A 20,065-nucleotide genomic window follows, 5' to 3' on the forward strand; every position below is an offset into this window, starting at 1 on the left:
GACAATAAAAGGCCACTCTAAAATGTGCAGTTTTGTCACACAACACAATGCCACAGATGTCTCAAGTTTTGTGGGAGCGTGCAATTGGCATGCTGACCGCAGGAATGTCCACCAGAGCTGTTGCCAGAGAATTGAATACTAATTTCTCTACCATAAACTGCCTCCAATGTCGTTTTAGAGAATTTGTCAGTACGTCCTACCGTCCTTACAACCAAAGACCATGTGTATGGCGTCGTGTTGGTGAGCGGTTTGCTGATGTCAATGTTGTGAACAGAGTGCCCCATGGTGGATTTGGGGTTATGGTATGGGCAGGCATAAGCAATTGCATTTTATTGATGGAAATTTGAATGCACAGAGATACCGTGACGAGATCCTGAAGCCCATTGTTGTGCCATTCATCTGCAGCCATCACCTCATGTTTCAGCATGATAATGCACGGCCCCATGTCACAAAGATCTGCACACAATTCCTGGAAGCTGAAAATATCCCAGTTCTTCCAGGGCCTGCATACTCACCAGACATGTCACCCATTGAGCATGTTTAGGATGCTCTGGATCGACGTGTAGACAGCGTGTTCCAATTCCCGCCAATATACAGCAACTTCGCACAGCCATTAAAGAGGAGTGGGACAACATTCCACAGGACACAATCAACAGCCTGATCAACTCTATTCGAAAGGAGATGTGTCGTGCTGCATGAGGCAAATGGTGGTCACACCAGATACTGACTGGTTTTCTTATCCACACCCCTACCTTTTTTTTTAAGGTATCTGTGACCAACAGATGTATATCTGTATTCCCAGTCATGTGAAATCCATAGATTATGGTCTCATTTATTTATTTCAATTGTCTGATTTCCTTATATGAACTGTAACTAAGTAAAATCTTTGAAATTGTTGCATGTTGTGTTTATATTTTTGTTCATACATCAAATTCACTGAAAACTGTGAAATGGTGACAGCGCGAAACCTCAAAAGGCGTTTGGCTTCCACAGCTTCTTCGACAACATAGAGGATGGTGATGGCCAATGTTACCAACTGCTCCCAGACCAGGTTTTACCGTACTAAGAGGTGGGCAATCTGAATGAACAAGGGTCTGAGAACCTGCCGGATTAGGTCAACGAAAACCACACAAGACACAATGAAGACAGCAACATAGACCAGATCATCATCAGCAGCGCCGAATTCTGATGAATATCTGCGGAATTTCAAATAGACCAGCTGATAGAGAAGTTAACAAAAATGTACTTGTTGCTGAATTTGCCCAAAGTGTCCCACTCTCCCAACCATAGCCCATCGCCTGCAGTGGTGTAAAGTACTTAAGTAAAAATACTTTAAAGTACTACTTACGTTTTTTGGGGGGTATCTGAACCTTACTTTACTATTTATATTTTTGACAACTTTTACTTTTACTTCACTACATTCCTAAAGAAGATAATGTACTTTTTACTCCATAAATTTTTCCTGACACCCAAAAGTACTCGTTACATTTTTTATGCTTAGCAGGACAGGAAAATGGTCTATTCACACACGTATCAAGAGAACATCCCTGGTCATCCCTACTGCCTCCATTTACATTTTACATTTACGTCATTTAGCAGACGCTCTTATCCAGAGCGACTTAACTAAACACAAATGCTTCGTTTGTAAATTAAACTATCTGTAAATTTAAAAATGTAAAAATCGTGCTGTCTGGTTTGCTTAATATAAGGATTTTTAAAAATGATTTACACTTTACTATTAAGTTATCTTTACTTTTTCTCAATTATGACAATTGGGTACTTTTTCCACAACTGGATATTTCCCTTAAGGACCAATGGAATGGTCTACAATGTGCACACCCCGCCCACGTAAAACGAACTCGCCCATTGATACAAGGTAGGTTGACAGATTTGTAAAAAAAAATGTAAACAAACAACTGGGAAATCAATTGTGTTCGTGACATTTAATGCTAAGGCGAAGACAACTTTGATTGGGAAAGGTTGTAGCTTGATAGCTACGTTTGTCATTTTACTTTAATTGTTTATGCAAAACATAAATGGCCAGTCTGATAGTCGGATGTAGTTGTCAAGGTAGCCCAAGGAAATTGCGTCAGTTTTTCCTCGACATACTGATTAAGGTTGGTTGGTTGTATGGATCATTAATTAGCTAGCTATACGAGCATAATATAAGTGTCTGTTTATGGCAAAACTTGAGTTGATTAGCTGCTCAACTGCATCGACGCTCGGTCGACGGTTGCTAGCGCGGAGGTGGATCCGCCTGTCATTGTCGTGAGTGCGGTGTGTGATGCTGCACTTCAGCGCCAGGCTGTGCTGTGTTGTTAGGCCGCTAGCGAGTTTGTGTTGATTTTGCACTGACAGTGCTAAATGTGTAAAGTGTATAGTCATTGCAAATTGTGTAGCAGTAACTAGTATCCCTCTAGCGTTATGCCAAAGTTTGGATGGAAACGTTATTACTGTTATGGTCTTGCTCTCGACAAGACTGGCTATGCAGTTAGCTAGCTACTGTAACTAGCTTAGCCTATCTAGCACGACGTTTGCAGGCTAACTAGCAAGCTAAGTGTTGTTAACATCACTAGCAGCAGTTGGTCTACAACAACTTATGCAGCTTAGCTAGCTAAGTTGCTGATATCACTTGCTATATCAATTTACGCAATATGATAAACGGTTAACCAAAGCCAGGCAGTTGACAGGTAAGCTAGTGTGACGGGCATCGGGTGTTGACTGCTGATTGTAGCCCAAAGGCCGGTAGATGGCGCTTTCGAAACGACTCAATATCGCCATCTGCCGGCCTTTGGGTTATGCTGATTGTAGTGACTGTCGAAACTGTTCTGACTTGACACTGACAGTTTACGTGGTCTACTACTAGACCTCTACGTATCTCAAGTAGGTTTGGATTAGTTAGCTAGTAAATAGTCTGTAGATTTTCCACTGCTATTTTCAGGTTGTCTGACTGCATTTCATCTCCCTAGGCCCCAATCTAATAGCCTACAGTGAAGGCTCAGGCTGTCGTAATGTCGGAGCCCAAGGCACCCACCCCGACTCCGGCTGGAGACACATACAAAGGATGGCTATTCAAATGGACGAATTACATCAAGGGCTACCAGCGACGATGGTTCGTCTTGAGCAACGGTTTACTATCTTACTACAGGTAAGAATGGGGCGAGATGGGGTGACATGACATAGTACCTCTTTGCATCCTCTGTAACAGATAAGACTAACAGTTACCAGAAAAATTTCCAGCAGTTCTGTTAACAACAGTAAGGGCAGGTGGGAGCGAAGGACACTGTGCTAGCTAGCTTGTTAGCTAGGAGGACTCTGGTACACAGCAGGCGGGGGCAACACCTGTAGCTAGGTCCTAGGATACCGGTAGACAGTGTCCTTAGCCCCTGAAAAACTCTGATAATACTTTTATTTCCCCTTTGACCCACATTTTAATCGCCTAGACAATCAAGGGAAATCCCAAAATATCAAAAGTGTCACACAAGCATGAAGATGGTGTGCTTGAGGGGGGGGCGTTCCTACAGATGCCGGAATGCCACCATGCAGGAACGCCCTGAATTGCGGGCTGCAATCACACGCTATTGGAAAAATCTAGAAGAATGCCATTGTTATCCAGGGATATGGCTACGGTCATTTTGTCACTGTCAATATATAAACGGTTACATTATAGCTGTGATTTGCTCTGTGTTGCGTTGACATTTCCCCTGCACTACAAGGTGAATACAACTTGCTCTCCTTTATCATGAGTTTTGACTATGGCGCACAGTATCATAAAGAAATTGAAGCTAGAGGTCATCATGGATTCCCTGTGTAACTCTTTGCGATTTAATGGTGTCACAATATTGCATGACTCATCTCCGTTTTGCTTGCCACAGAGGTGTGTCTGAATACTTAGTGTGTTTTCAGCTCTGTGGGGGGAGTCATCATGTCTTCACAGGGCTGTGTAATATGACTCGTGTTTGTTTAATGAGTTTTGGAGACAGACGTAGCTGTGTACCATTCACCTCCCACTCCAAGCACGCTGTGTGTGTGTTGTGTGAACAGTACTGTTTGCCTAACAATTTAGAGTCTGGTGATAAGCACATCCAACAATTCACACACTTTTCATGTTCCTATCTCTGAGTCTTTTTCCAATGAGGTTGTTTTCTCTCGAGTAACTTGCCAAGAGTGCATTTAGCAAGACATTTGCTCAAAGGTTTTTGCAATCATGCAAAATTGCCAAACCAGAAATGGTGCAATGAAATGTTTTTCCAACACTAGGCTAGATTGCGCCTGAGATAACATAGCTGTATTGGACAGATTCCTTTGTTCCATATGAACAAATTAGTTAGGTAACAATAGCCAATAGTCCACACTGAACCATCAGTCAGCTGGTTTCTATTGCCACGCTTCCCTGTAGTCTGAGTATTGGGTCCCCCCCTCCTCTTTGCTGGTGTAATCTTAATGGTTCCTGGTTAAACTGGCTGTAATCAGATACCTTTACTTAATGGAATGTCAAAGAAAACATTAATGTGGAACAGAGAGCATTGTTGTCCAAAATTAGGTTACTCAATTTTGCTCGAACTAGCCTAAGGCTGCCTCAGTCTGAACATATTCCCTAGTCTCTATCCCTATTTCTGGTGTTTGCAGAAGAAAAGAAACCGGGTAGGTGAAATTGTCTTCCAGTAGGCTTAGAGAAGCTTCTGCCATATTGCTTCCTATATGGTTCCTTGATGAGCAAACACTGAAGGGGACCAGGTTAGGGGTCTAGGGGATGTTTTTGGACCAGCCGTACAAGCAAGAGTTGACTGGATAAGGAGCTGGTTCAGGAGTTGACTGGTAACGGAATTGACTGGTTACAGAGTTGACTTTTTCAGGAGTTGACACTAGTTAAACCCACCCCTCTCTCTCTCTGTTTCTCCCCAGGACCCAGGCGGAGATGGGCCACACGTGCCGGGGCACCATCAACCTGGCCACAGCCAACATCGCGGTGGAGGACTCGTGCAACTTTGTCATCTCCAACGGCGGGGCGCAGACCTACCACCTGAAGGCCAGCTCTGAGGTGGAGCGGCAGCGCTGGATCACCGCCCTAGAGCTGGCCAAGGCCAAGGCGGTCCGCAATCAGGCTGAGTCTGGTGAGGGAGGGAGAGGAGGAGGAAGGGATTTGTCTGTGATGGGTACAGAGAGAGGGTACGGGAAGGAGGGTTGAGGGGGGGCTGTCTGAGTGGAGTGTATACTGTATGTGTTTCTTCATGTTCCTTTGAGAAAGAGGAGGTTATTTTACAGTTTACTGTATAACCCCCAGTAAAATTGATGGGGTGGGGCTATCATTCTGATAGAATGTAAAAAAATAAATAATGTTTTGTCATCTTTCAGCCAATCAACATTCAGGTCTCGACCCACCCTGTGTGTGTGTGTGTGTGTATATATGTATATGTATATATATATATATATATATATATATATATATATATATACTACTGGTCAAAAGTTTTAGAACACCTACTCATTCAAGGGTTTTTCTTTATTTGTACTATTTTCTACATTCTACACTTTTTTGGTTACTACGTGATTCCATATGTGTTATTTCATAGTTTTGATGTCTTCACTATTATTCTACAATGTAGAAAATAGTAAAAATTAAGAAAAACCCTTGAATGAGTAGGTGTGTCCAAACTTGTAACTGGTACTATCTGTGTGTGTGTGTGTGTGTGTGTGTGTGTGTTCAACCCTTTCCTTTCTCTCTTCTCCAGACGACTCTGGTGATGAGTGTCCCACGTCACCCCCTACCTCGGGACAGGCCGGAGGGGCACGTAACTCTAACTCAGAGGTCCAGTCCACACTACGCACGCTGGGCAGCAAGGTGGAAGACCTGAGCACCTGCAATGACCTCATTGCCAAGCACGGCTCCGCCCTCCAAAGGTCAGGGGTCAACCCATCACTCTCACACAAACCTTACAATAAACAACTGGTTGAATCCCCATGTATAGACAACGATAGTAATGGAAGATAACTTTGACCACACACATAGAACACATCAATGGATGCAAAAAGCTATTGCTCTGTTCTATCCTTACAAGCACATAGTAACTGGTTGGCCAGATAAGGGCTAAGATTTTGTTATGGACCAGATATTTGTCTTGGTTGCAGAGTAGTCTTGAGTGAATAAACAAAAGAGATGTACTACATACGAAAGGGATGCGCTGAGGGGATGGGTTGAAGGGACTGGCTTACGCTCCTTGGCTGTGCCTCTGTCCTAGGTCCCTGTCAGAGCTGGAGGGGGTGCGGCTGGGAGGCGACACGGATGGCAAGATCCGGCAGGTGACGGAGAGAGCCACGTTGTTCCGCATCACCTCCAACGCTATGATCAACGTACGTGTTGATGTTATAGTTTTTATAGTATGCAAAGGCAAAACTGGTTTACAAAGCATTGTACATAGAATACAGTGTAGGTCTAATAATAAAGTAAAGACAGCTGTACCTTGACTGTTACACAAACATTTACGAGGCTTTGTGGTGTTGTATGAATGTTCTTAAAGCGTTTCTGTGACGTTTCCCTGACATTCCTCTAACGTTTCCCTAATGTTTCTCCCCCCAGGCGTGCAGAGACTTCCTGGCCCTGGCCCAGGCCCACAGTAAGCGGTGGCAGAAAGCCTTGCATTCGGAGCGGGACCAGAGGATAAGGCTGGAGGAAACATTGGAGCAGCTAGCTAAGCAACACAACCACCTGGAGAGGGCCTTCAGAGGGGCCACCGTACTGCCCCCTTCCCAGAGCAACCCCACCCTGGACAGCAAGAGTAAGGCATCACCTCAGACCCCGAACAAACTGTTACATTAACTCTGTGACCCCTTACCTTGAACCCCCTAACTCCCAAACTGACTGTTAGCATGCTAGTTAAGTCAACCAGTGAATCTACAACCCCACTCTCGTTCATAATATTTAGTTTTCTTCCTCTCTCTCAGGTTCGGGCTCAGTAAAGGGCGACGCGAGCGACGAGGATGATGAGAACGAGTTCTTTGACGCTATGGAGGACCCAGCGTTCATCACTGTACCGGCCGACCCCAAGTATCATAGGTCAGCACACCTTTACCTCTTTCTTTTTACTCTCTATCTGTCTTGCCCTGTTTCTCGCTCTCTTCCTTCTCTCTCTCTCAACCTCTTTTTATCAATACAAATGGCATGGTATTTTATGAGTGATAAACTGAGCTTTTAAAAGGCAAAACTGTAATTGGGCAAATGCAATTCTTTCTTTCTCTCTATATATCTCTGTTTCTTTCTCTTCCACTCAGAAGGTCAGGAAGTAACGTCAGTGGTCTCAGCACTGAGACTGGAATCGATGACCAGTCGGTGAGTCTGTCACTGTGTTTTGAAGTAAAATATTTTTTTAGTTACTTGCTTTACTTGTCCCTTGAAATAAAAAAAATGTGTTTGTTCTGCCTTCTTCTTTGGCCGCCCACAGCTTTGTGACGAGCAGTCGTTGGGGTCCAATTCGGAGTCGCCCCAGTCCCTGGAGGTGGAGCCAGTGAGGAAGAGGCGGACCAAAATCCCAGACAAGCCCAACTATTCGCTGAACCTCTGGAGCATCATGAAGAACTGCATCGGCAAGGAGCTCTCCAAGATCCCCATGCCTGTAAGAAACACGTGTGGTTGTGTGTGACTGTAGACTATTGCAGCACACCCTAACCGTTGCTTTCAGCTCTGCATTGTATTGAACGAGTGCAGAAGGCAGGGAACGACTTTCTGGAGTGAAATGCATCTACAGGTAACTGCCATGGAAATACTTGATTAAATGAGGGATACAAAGTATATTGAAAGCAGGTGCTTCCACACAGGATGGTTCCTGAGTATATTAAGCAGTTAACATCCCATCATGCTTAGGGTCATGTATAAAAATGCCCAGTTGCCTAACTATTTTGGCTACCATGGCTAGAAGAAGAGATCTGTGATGTTGAAAGAGGGGTCTTAAAGGAGCATAGGGGGTTTAAAGGGTGTGTGTGTGTTTGTGTGTGTCTCAGTCACAAGATCTCAACCCAATTGAACATTTATGGCAAATTCTGGAGCGGTGCCTGAGACAGCGTTTTCCACCGCCATCAACAAAACACCAAATGATGGAATTTCTCGTGGAACAATGGTGTTGCATCCCTCCAATAGAGTTCCAGACACTTGTAGAATCAATCCCAAGGCGCATTGACACTTTATGTCAGTGTTCCTTTATTTAGGCAGTTACCTGTATTTTGCCCCTTCCATTCAAAGTTTCCTTTCTTCCGCTCCCCCTTTTCTCCCCTTCTCAGGTGAACTTCAACGAACCAATCTCCATGCTCCAGCGTCTGTCCGAGGACTTAGAATACTACGAGCTCCTAGATAAGGCAGCTAAATGCCAGAGCTCTCTGGAGCAGCTGTGCTACGTGGCTGCCTTCACCGTATCGTCCTACTCTACTACGGTCCACCGCACAGGGAAACCCTTCAACCCCCTACTGGGGGAGACCTACGAACTGGACCGGCTGAGGGAGAGCGGCTACCGCTCACTGTGCGAACAGGTAAAGGAGGGAGGGGGGGACATGGGATGACTGGTAGGAAAGAGAGGGGGGGTGGGCAATGTGGGAATGACTGGTTGGGAAAGAGAGGAATTGGAAAAACAGAAGGGGGGGGGGCTACAGGTTCAAATGGGTGAGGGGCTAAGAGAGGGAGGGGGGCAGAGAGAGAGTAGGAGAGAAGAAGCTTTGCATCTACAGTGCTCCTTTACTGTCGATGATGTACAGAAATGGCTATATGTTTTTAAAACCAATACACATTCAATAAACCACGAATTGACATCACAACAATTTGATCATATCAATCCGGTTTATTACAAGTTGCAACAAGGAGACCCCTCCCAGAACAAAAGCAGAGCAGGCCCTTAAATATTAATCACACAGCATCAAATGTTCTGTAAACACCAGCCCGAGAGGCTTGCAGGAAGTCGCAGCATTAGCTGCGAAAGTGTCACAGATCCATTATCACTGTCCTCGAATCCAGTCTGGCGTCAAACATTAACCATAACATTCAACACTGGCAGACATTTGATACTGGCAGTTAAACAGGTCAAAGGTAAGAACATCAGTACTTGGTTACAGATAATGATATACTACTTATTTAAATATATTACTTAAACATACATGGTTAACTCCTGTTTCCCTTCCCCAAGGGAATGCATCTGTCTGCGTCTCCCCGCACATACAGTAATGTTTATTACATATCAATCCATATCAACAGTAAATCAAATACAGGAAAATAATTACTCATTTACAATTCCCACAGTACATTTACAGAGAAGGCATCTATGGGTACAAACAGCCAGTTAGTCAGAGAACTGTCAAGAGTCACAGCGTTGTCAATAACCTGTGGTGCTGAAACGTCCTGTTCTGCTGTAGCATATTCCAATAGTCCGCCACATAATACCCATAAAAACACGGAAATGGTTCCAGTGGTCTTTGCGCCATTCATTTTTCACATCGGGAATTTTACAAAAAAATCGAATGAATTGTGTGTTTGGTGTATGCTTACCTTGGCGTGATGTTTTGATAGCCATGAGTTTTATCAATATATTTGCCTCAATTGCCTCAATAAAATGTGCTATGCTAATTATTCATAAAGTTACCTTGTCCGAGAGAGGTTTGCACGGTTATCAAAACGTCACGCCAGGGTAAGCCTACACGAAACCCAGACCTTATATGAAGTAGCTCTAAAATCCCAGATGGAAAAATGAATGGTGAAAAAACGATTGGAACCATTTCTGGGTTTTATGACTCATGCTGTGGTACTCCATTCCCTGGGGGAATTACTGAGAGGAAAACACCTTCTAGTGGCAGCTGTGGGAAACAACTGCACTCTACTCCCACATTCACACTCTTATGAAACTAATTTGCATAAATTGTTTAAATATGTTGTTTTAGCCCAGCACAGCCACATCTGACTCAAGTAATCGGCTAATCATCAAGCCATTGATTAGTCGAATCAGGTGTTTTAGTGCACAGTTAGAAAGAAAAATGGTACCTTGTGGGTCCCCAGGACTGCAGTTGCGAAACACTGTGCTAAGTGACTCAATTGTAATATAGCCCTACCCAATCCTCCTCTATCCCTTCCTCCAGGTGAGTCACCACCCGCCTGCAGCGGCTCATCATGCCATCTCAGAGAGAGGCTGGACCCTCCGACAGGAGATCTCCCTCGCCAGCAAGTTCAGGGGAAAATACCTCTCCATCATGCCTCTGGGTAAGGCAGCGTGTGAGGACTGGTAGCTGCCAGCGAATGTCTCCATCATACTCTTTTTATTTTTTGTTTAGTTGGCATTTTACATCTTTGCTGTGGTGTAATCATCTTCCACAGGTTCTATCCAATGTATGTTTGAGAAGAGCAACAATCACTACTCGTGGAAGAAAGTCACTACAACAGTACACAACATCATTGTGGGCAAATTGTGGATCGACCAGGTAAGAAAAATGTCACACTCAATCTTTGGCATAGACTCATCCAGATCCTACAATGGGCGTTAGGAGATTTTAGACCAATTCCAAGTATAAAAAAAACATTCAAGATTTATTTTGGTGAACTACACATTCCATTCTCTCTCTGGTTTTCTCAGTCGGGAGAGATAGACGTGGTGAACCACCAGACCGGCGACCGCTGCCATCTCAAATTCGCGCCCTACAGCTACTTCTCCAGAGACGTGGCCAGGAAGGTGACTGGCGTGGTGACAGACAAGGAGGGTAAGGCCCACTATGTGCTGTCAGGGACGTGGGATGAGAAGATGGAGTTCTCCAGGGTGATGCAGAGCAATAAGGGAGAGAACGGCGCCGAGGGCAAACAGAAGACCGTCTACCAGACGCTCAAAGCCAAGGAGCTCTGGAAAAAGAACCCACTACCGTGAGTAGAGTGTGGGGGTGGGTGAGGTTGTGTGGGTGTGTTTTTGCTGAAGAGGTGCAGCAAACGAAAAATACATTTGGTGTGTCAAAGAACATGGCTTTTTCAATCATCTCACCTTTGGTCTTTCTCTCTCTTTCCTATCTGTCCCTTCCACTTCCTCCTCCTCTCTCTCTCTCTCTCTCTCTCTCTCTCTCTCCTCATTTCCCTCTTTATTTCCCATCCTCTCTCTTCCTCCCATCTGCAGTGAGGGAGCGGAGACCATGTACTACTTCTCGTCGCTGGCGCTGACGCTCAACGAGCCCGAGGAGGGCGTGGCGCCCACCGACAGCCGGCGGCGGCCCGACCAGCAGCTGATGGAGGCGGGCCGGTGGGACGAGGCCAACGCCGAGAAGCAACGGCTGGAGGAGAAGCAGAGGGGCGTCCGCCGCGAGAGGGAGAGAGAGGCCCAGCGCGCAGCCAACCTGCCCGAGGAGGGGGCAGAGGGGGTGGAGGTAGCAGAGGACGGTAAGAAAGAGGGAGGGGGCGAGGGAAGGAGGTGCAAGAAGGGCTACGTCCCAATTATCTCTCCTTCCTTAGTGTTCACTTGTTGACTTTCCTATACTTATTTGAAAGGAAATGACTGGTATAAGAAACATGGTGGAGATGCCCACTAACCAATGCCTCACCAATCCAATGTGTGAAGTAGTAAACAAGTGCAGGATATTATTGGGACGTGCCCAAGATGGGAGCAAGATTCATTTCTTGTGCTTGTGAGTAAGCAAGTACTCCCCATTAACTTGAATGAGGAGTCTGTGCTCTTTGGCTTCTATTGTAGCTAGAGAGAGGGAAATGAGATGGAGGCAGGTTTGAGGGAAGAAAAAGTGAGTGTCGTCCTAGAGCTGTCTGTGTTCATATTCTGTCTACCAGTCTGTCCCGTTCTCCTCTTGTACAGTTGAAATCGGAAGTTTACATACACCTTAGCCAAATACATTTAAACTCAGTTTTTCACGATTCCTGACATTTAATCCTAGTAGAAATTCCCTGTCTTAGGTCAGTTAGGATCACCACTTTATTTTAAGAATGTGAAATGTCAGAATGATTTATTGCAGCTTTTATTTCTTTCATCACATTCCCAGTGGGTCAGAAGTTTACATACACTCAATTAGTATTTGGTAGCTTTGCCTTTAAATTGTTTAACTTGGGTCAAACGTTTCGGGTAGCCTTCCACAAGCTTCCCACAATAAGTTTGGTGAATTTTGGCCAGTTCCTCCTGACAGAGCTGGTGTAACTGAGTCAGGTTTGTAGACCTCCTTGCTCACACACGCTTTTTCAGTTCTGCCCACAAATGTTCTATAGGATTGAGGTCAGGGCTTTGTGATGGCCACTCCAATACCTTGACTTTGTTGTCCTTAATCAATTTTGCCACAACTTTGGAAGTATGCTTGGGGTCATTGTCCATTTGGAAGACCCATTTGCGACCAAGCTTTAACTTCCTGACTGATGTCTTGAAATGTTGCTTCAATATATCCACATAATTTTCCTTCCTCATGATGCCATCTATTTTGTGAAGTGCACCAGTCCCTCCTGCAGCAAAGCACCCCCATAGAATGATGCTGCCACCCCCGTGCTTCACGGTTGGGATGGTGTTCTTTGGCTTGCAAGCCACCCCCCTTTTCCTCCAAACATAACGATGGTCATTATGGCCAAACAGTTCTATTTTTGTTTCATCAGACCAGAGGAAATTTCTCCAAAAAGTACGATCTTTGTCCCCATGTGCAGTTGCAAACCATAGTCTGGCTTTTTTATGGCGGTTTTGGAGCAGTGACTTCTTCCTTGCTGAGCGGCCTTTCAGGTTATGTCGATATAGGACTCGTTTTACTATGGATATAGATACTTTTGTACCTGTTTCCTCCAGCATCTTCACAAGGCCCTTTGCTGCTGTTCTGGGATTGATTGCACTTTTCGCACCAAAGTATGTTAATCTCTAGGAGACAACGCGTCTCCTTCCTGAGCGGTATGACGGCTGCGTGGTCCCATGGTGTTTATACTTGCGTACTATTGTTTGTACAGATGAACGTGGTACCTTCAGGCGTTTGGAAATTGCTCCCAAGGATGAACCAGACTTGTGGAGGTCTACAATTTTTTTTCTGAGGTCTTGGCTGATTTTGTTTGGATTTTCCCATGAGGCACTGAGTTTGAAGGTAGGCCTTGAAATACATTCACAGGTACACCTCCAATTGACGTCAATTAGCCTATCAGAAGATTCTAAAGCCATGACATCATTTTCTGGAATTTTCCAAGCTGTTTAAAGGCACAGTCAACTTAGTGTATGTACATTTCTGACCCACTGGAAATGTGATACAGTGAAATAATCTGTCTGTAAACAATTGTTGGAAAAAGTACTTGTGTTATGCACAGAGTTAGATGTCTTAACCGACTTGCCAAAACTATAGTTTGTTAACAAGAAATGTGTGGAGTGGTTGAAAAACGTTTTAATGACTCCAACCTAAGTGTATGTAAACTTCTGACTTCAACTGTATATGTCTGTCTGTCTGTCTTTCACACGTTTGTCTGTCTCTCTGTCCCCCAAGCTGTCATTGAGGACTCTTTCATCACTGACTCGCCTTTGAAAAGCAAGTACTCCTCTCTTCCTCGTCTTTTCTCCCTATTGTCTCACTCTACCTTTACTCTCTCTCTCACACAAACGATCCAATCCACTTTTCACAAGGTAGGTGTATTTAATACCTCTGACTATCCATCACCTCATCTCATAATTTCCCGCTTTCTTTGTTCATCCATCCTTGGTTTGTGCTGTGTTCAGCCGATGCAGTGGAGATTGGTACGGAAGCGAGCCATGCTTCAGATGAAAGCAAGTACCACTAACTCCCCCCTTTCCTCTGTCCATCTTCCTCGCTTTCTCCACCGTTTCGCTCTCTTATTCCCTCCCTTTCTGACACTTGATCCGTCTATCACTTTCCGTTTAGATTGTGTGTGTGTGTGTGTGTGTGTGTGTATATAGACAAAGGTAGTTAGACAAATACTAGCTAGCTAGCTTTCTTGTGATGCAAATATGCTAGTCAATCAAAACCAGGGTCGTATTCATTAGTGCACACTGTAGCAAAATGTTTAGCAACAAAAACAAGAGTTTCTTATTGGACAAGTTCAGGAAGTCCCCTCCCTGTTTCGGGACGTTTTTCTACCTACGCTGTCTATTGAATACAACCCAGATTTCCAGGCTATGCCTAGAAACGACTTGTTCTTGTGCTGTGAAATGCACATTTGAATTCTAATACTCAATAGAGGAATGTTTAAAGTATGTTTTGAAAACTATTTTTGATATGCAGCAATGTCCAGTGGTGGCAAACAGCTCAGTAGCGTAGTAAAAGTAGGCTAGCTTTTAATTTTGCACATCACACCAGTAAGTATCATCGTATATTAAATACATTTATTTGGTTAGGTTGTAGGTTCTTTTTTTATGGACAGTCTTCTTTCCCCTCTTCTTTTCATAATTTTATTCCTTTCTTGTCCATTTTTCATGTTCCTCTCTCCCCCTTCAGCGGACCCAGATGATTCTCCACCTCACACTCCAAGCAAGTAGCCCTCTACTCTCTTCCTCTCTATACCACTGTCTATTTCTATCCACACACTCACATACTCATCTGTCAGTCTTCCCTTTTGCAGCCCCACGTGGTCCGCCCCTCTCAGAGTATCAAAGCAAGTATTAATAGTTTGGGACACACACACATGATTTCATTCTCACACCTATTTAGATGCATTTTCCACATCAACCATCATATCTTTACATCTTGTTCCCCCCCCCCAGTGGATGACATGGAAGGTCATTATGGAGCTGCGGTCAAAAGCAAGTAACGCCAGTGTTGTTCTTTCTCTCAGTCTCCTCCTCTGTTGTTATTTGTCTGTAGTTTGTGTCTCCTTCCTATTAGAAGCTCTAGTAGTTGCAGTATCACTTGTTTGAGAAATACTAGTTCCCAAAGTCTCACGGCGTTCGTATGTGTGAAATCTTGTAGCACTAGAAATGAACTCTGGGAACTATTGTAGCTAGACACCACCATACTGCAGCAATGTTGTCCTTGTCACCGTATTGTTCTAATGTTCCGGTTCTCCAGGATCATACCAAAGAGGGATGAGCCAATACTGTCATAATCATTGCTCAAGCAGTGACAGAAAACTCCTGATCTCATCCTTCTTTTATATGGTCTTGATGCAGAAGTTCCTTTCCCAAAGCTTCCATGGCTGGTCCTCAACATCTATTCTTTCAATAGATTAACTCATTCTTTTTCTTGTTATTTCCGTCAGGCGTCCACCAGGACAACTATGAGGCGATGTGGTTCGAGCGGACCGAGGACGCCGTCACGGGAGAGTCCATGCACGTCTACAAGGGGGGCTACTGGGAGGCGAAGGACCTCGGCAACTGGGACATGTGCCCCGATATATATTGATCCCCCCCCATCAGCAAATTGTACTAACCCAGGCATTTGGAACATGGAAGGCCAAGCCACCCTTTTTCCCCAATTGAAGAAGGGGCAAACTGGGTATCGACACTGTTTAACCCCAACCCTCCCTCTTTCAGGATAGATTTTGGGTTGTAATGGTACCTCTCCCCTATCACTCTCTGTGAGGATGGTGTGCATAGGGGCTGTGAGACCCTGCAGGACAGTAGGAAAGTGCAACCGGACAGGGGGACAGACCTGCCTTCATCTTCCGTGTAGGGTCAAGTTGCCCCTAGATGCTGATCTGGGATCAGTTTTGCATTTCCCCCACTAATGTTTAAGGTTAGGATTGGAGGAGCCAAAGCTGATCCTAGATCTGTAGCTAGGGAAAGCTTCATCTTCACTTCGATGATTTGATATCTCCCTTTAGAGCCACTGGCTAGACCTTTGTCTTTCTGTTTCTTCCTTTGCCCCTCTCTTTCTCTCACCCTCTCTTTATCTCACCCTTGCTATGTTAGCCGTAGAAAAGACTGGGGGCAGAAAGGTGTAGTCTGGTTGTTAGATTCTAGCGATTTAACACTAACAGAGACCCTTCAAATGTCAAACACTAACTCTACCTTGCTCCTCTTCCAAAGGATATGGACTAAATGCATATGAACATGGCATAAACGCATATCGACATGAACAGTTTGTGTGAGAGAATATGTCTGTGTGGGGGGGGGTTATTATAACAATGGGTTGGTGCTTATGTCCGCTTTGGGTCTGCCAGATTTTCAAAGCTTCACAAATGCTGTTTAAGAGGTGTGTTTGAGAGAAAGGGGGTGAGCAACAAATGCATGAGCCCGCGTGTGTGCGCTTGCATGTGAGAGTGAGAAAATGAATGCGTGTGTTTGAGAATGAGTGTCCTTCTCTAGAACTTGGTGACATCACATTAGCTTCTCTGCTGTGGCTGTTTTGCACAAGGATAGTTTGGGCTTGGAGCCTGTTATCCCTCTCGAAGCAGCGGAATCGGCTAAATGAAGGATGTATCGTCATAAAATACTATTTAAACAGTTCCTACAACGCCCTACATCCCAAAGATGGCTTCCACCACCTCTTCAACAGCAAAACAATCTAGCGTAGCCTTATAGTTTTTATTAGGGTCAAGTTTGTGAGGCAGACTCGACCAAAACATATTGGAATAGTGGCCTAGTAATTTAGTGGGTGTGTGGATGCTTCCTAAATGGCACACTATTCCCTATATAGTACACTTCTTTTGACCAGACCCCTATTGGCCCTGGTCAAAAGTAGTGCACTATAAAATAATAGGGATGCAGGGGAGATTACTCTTAATCTACATGAACTAAAGTGTGTGTGTGCACTTGTACAGAATGTGAGCTTGAGTGCGAGGTTTGTGAGTTCCAAAAATAAGATAAATCCCATTTTATTTTCAAGTGTACTTAAATGTGTTTGAGATCGAGGAAAAAAGGAATACAAAGCGAAACAGAACATTGCTAATATTTGTGTATATATCAAATGAAGTAATAATTAGTGCTATTAATAATATTGATAATTATAGTTAGATCTAAGTATGGTGATTGTGTTAAGGTCAGAGAGAACTCCCAGTTTTTCTGAAATAGAACATTACTGTTTTTCTCCTAGAACTGGATTGTCCATTAATTGTAAGTCAACTGTAACTTGTTTGATCACTTCTGCATTGTCTCCTACTCCCTGGCCCTGTACAACTGATGTACAATACATTTGACTGAACAGTTGTGATCCAACAGTTTGTTTGCACAACAAAAGTTACTGCTGTGAAGACGCCACACAATTGTTGTGCTTTTTTTCTTCAAATACAAACGGTTGCTTCACAATATCAGTACATCAGTTGTCAAACCAGAGTTTGTACCCGTCTAAGAGTTGAATGTTCATCATTATTGTACTGCCATATTGTTTATATGGTCTGTGAGTTTAGTTTCTTTCACTCTTTTTTATTAATCTGTTTTTATTCATTTTTTCAATAATTACATCTTGTTTCTCCATTCGTCGTAGTGTCCTATCTTTTTATGCCCATTCATTCTCTGTTATGGATCTTGGTCAGTGCGCTGAGTATAACAGCTTTGCAGGGTGATGTAATAAAGCCTGACTGGAGAAGAAGTGCACACTTGCTGTATAACGTCATCATTCCTCTAATGCAACACACTAAAGGGGGCAAAAAGCTTGCAATGGTGATGTAGTGGACCACAAAGAAAAAGGTTGGGAGACCCACTTGTATAAATGTATAGAACAATTGTTTGTTTAATGGAATATTGCATTACGCTCCAGTAAAACATAGTTCAAGTAAAGATAAGAATTCTTCCAGCCCACGTTTGGATTTCCGCAGAATAGAGGTAGGAGGCACTTTTTGCATCTGCAATGCGCCACAGGTGGTAATTTGTTTTGAAAGGGTTTGCTGCCCATGCGCTCCAGTTCCAACAGCCTCACAGTGAGCATCGATAGCCATATCGGCCCTCCCTAGGCACTGTGTAGATCTGAAAGGATTGGATAGATTTGAAGCAATGGTGAAAATTCCACCTAGCCTATCGATGGAAAGCTCAATCGCCTTTTTATCCCGGGGGAACTGCAATACCGGGTCAATGCGTGGAGCAAGCTCCTTTTCTGACTGGTTCTTTCATATCTACATGAAGTGCCTAGGGGGTGCTTCTCAACAGGGCTCTAGATCTGAACGTCACATCAGTCAACCTGTGCACTCCCTCTACTTGTCCCCTTTGCCACCTTTCCGTGCAGCTTTTGGGTTCCTGGGCTGTGATTTCTGCAGCATGGCGAGTGTGTCCCTCTTCTCGATCTTCCTCAGCTGTTTCTTCTTCATCCTCTTGATCTTCGTTGTGTTCCGGATCTGGGATGGAAAATTCAGACAGGGAAAGATACAAAATTATGTAGTGCTTAGCCTGGGACCATATGTATCAAGCGTCAGAGTAGGAGAGCTGATTTAGTATCAGTATTGCCTTTTAGATCACAAATGAACAAGATAACATGGACATGGGGGAACCTGATAGAACAGCACTTCTACTCTGAGACAATTGATACATACGGCCCCTGAAGTCAGCAATAGAGATCTGCCTGGCTCATGTAGGTTACAGTGAGAAACAAAGACTCCATCTCATTTGGGATCACGTGGGGCTGTGTGTGTTGCCTTACCACTTGCACAACCTCCGCCTTCCTCTCGTTCTCAGCTCGCCTTTTTAAGTTCTCCTCATGCCGCTTCCTCTTTTCCTGTAAGGGATGAAAGATACCCGCAAACAATTACATCATGAGGGGACGCCTAAACAATCACAGTTGCACTGCCAACCTCTAATGATGTGTGTTCAATAACACTGGGAACTCTGAAAAATACGAGGTCAAATCACGACGTTAGTGAGCTTCAGGTCGGAGCTCTAAAAAGAGGCCTGAGTTCAAAACGATTTCCCCCAGTCAGAGCTCGTTTTTTTCCGCCAGAGTTCCCAGTTGTTTTGAACGCACTGGTCTGAGATTTCCGAGTTTCCAGTTGTTTTGAACGCACTGGTCTGAGATTTCCGAGTTTCCAGTTGTTTTGAACGCAGTCTAAGCACTACTTTTTAAGATGTTAGAGCACTAATGTGAACAGGTGACGACACAGACCTCTTTCTCCCTGGCCTTGTCCTCCTTCAGTTGCACTGAATATTTCTTCACCAGCTCCTTCTCTCGCTTGGCCTCCATCTTCTTCTCCCAGGAGGAGCACAGTGGCTTATCTCTTACAAGAGCCGAGAACCTGAAAAACAAAGTCATTCTATAGAGGTACATTTCATATACAATTTCTGGACACCATAGGCACAGTGTTTGCATGGGCTGGGCTTACTATTAATAGTTTGCATATGCATGCAGTTAATACATTGTAGGCTATTGCAACTTGCCCCTATATGACCCATTATGCCACTACTGACCTTTGCTTGTTGCGGTCTTTCCATACCCGTCCGGATTTCGGTTTCCCCAAAGGTATCAGGCCAAGTTTCTCATTTGACTCTGAACGAGTCCTCTTTTTGGCCGATTTATTTGGGCGGTCCGGAAAGGTCTCCATTGGTACGGGACCAGCCTTGTTTTTCTTCTCGTTACAATGATGTGACACGGCTGGAATAACTGTACCTAATGATTTCTCTACATGCGTGTCTGATTTTACTGGTTCTGGACATGCCTCAGCTGTTGCCAATGCATTTGATTTGGACTCGCTGCTTGGAAGTTTTTTCTCACGAGCCTTGTCGGCAACGGGTCCCACGACTACAACCTCTGGTTCGGGTTCCGTCTGGTTCTCTGCATTCTCATTCGGTAACTCTTGAATTACAGATTTCCTTGTTCGGCGTGTTGGAGTCTTCGGTACTTCAGAGTCAAGATAGACAGCTGGGGTCCGTACTCTGCGCCCGCTACGAGTCCGAGTCACAACGGGAGGAGGCAACTCGTCCTCTTCGGCCTCCAGTCCTTCGTTTGGTGTTATTTTCTCACTTGTCGACATGTTGTCACAATTATATAAAGTTGTGACCACCAATAATCAATACATATGTTGTTATTTACAGACCTTTAGAAGCGACAAACTGAGCAGAGATCAGAAGCCCACGTGTGTGTTTATGTTGCGAACCACCACCGAGGGAGAAGAGATGACAGGAAGTACGAGAATACACTTTGTGCCTTGGGCATTCCGTGAGACTGCCGCCTACCGGTATGGCGTCGGTACTTCCATAACAGACATCGTCACATGACAATATCCAAC

The 20,065-nt window shown here is 44.4% G+C and overlaps 2 protein-coding genes across 6 annotated transcripts; one reads left to right on the plus strand and one right to left on the minus strand.

Moving 5' to 3' along the window:
- The first annotated feature begins 1,788 nt into the window (after positions 1 to 1,788).
- Positions 1,789 to 17,450, plus strand: LOC311112307 (oxysterol-binding protein 1-like). 5 transcript variants are annotated; one of them, XM_084155366.1, is made up of 15 exons: positions 1,789 to 1,876; positions 2,970 to 3,148; positions 4,906 to 5,114; positions 5,733 to 5,901; positions 6,240 to 6,351; positions 6,578 to 6,776; positions 6,943 to 7,054; positions 7,270 to 7,327; positions 7,440 to 7,610; positions 8,272 to 8,517; positions 10,108 to 10,228; positions 10,343 to 10,446; positions 10,599 to 10,879; positions 11,124 to 11,383; positions 15,176 to 17,450. In XM_084155366.1, the coding sequence occupies exons 2-15, from the start codon at positions 3,012 to 3,014 to the stop codon at positions 15,316 to 15,318; spliced, it is 2,322 nt and encodes a 773-aa protein (XP_084011492.1). In that variant the 5' UTR covers positions 1,789 to 1,876; positions 2,970 to 3,011; the 3' UTR covers positions 15,319 to 17,450. The 5 variants fall into 5 exon arrangements, with proteins under 5 accessions (XP_084011492.1, XP_084011493.1, XP_084011491.1 ...); XM_084155367.1 differs by lacking the exon at positions 1,789 to 1,876 and adding an exon at positions 1,907 to 1,979; XM_084155365.1 differs by lacking the exon at positions 1,789 to 1,876 and adding an exon at positions 1,913 to 2,117.
- A 107-nt stretch (positions 17,451 to 17,557) lies between these two features.
- Positions 17,558 to 19,964, minus strand: LOC311112313 (uncharacterized protein). Its single transcript, XM_084155374.1, has 4 exons — positions 19,248 to 19,964; positions 18,946 to 19,075; positions 18,487 to 18,561; positions 17,558 to 18,184 (listed from the first exon to the last, which is right to left on the minus strand). The coding sequence occupies exons 1-4, from the start codon at positions 19,808 to 19,810 to the stop codon at positions 18,044 to 18,046; spliced, it is 909 nt and encodes a 302-aa protein (XP_084011500.1). The 5' UTR covers positions 19,811 to 19,964; the 3' UTR covers positions 17,558 to 18,043.
- Between the last annotated feature and the right edge of the window lie 101 nt (positions 19,965 to 20,065).

The sequence above is a fragment of the Coregonus lavaretus genome (genome assembly GCF_964263955.1).
Source record: "Coregonus lavaretus genome assembly, chromosome: 38".
Classification (NCBI taxonomy): domain Eukaryota; kingdom Metazoa; phylum Chordata; class Actinopteri; order Salmoniformes; family Salmonidae; genus Coregonus; species Coregonus lavaretus.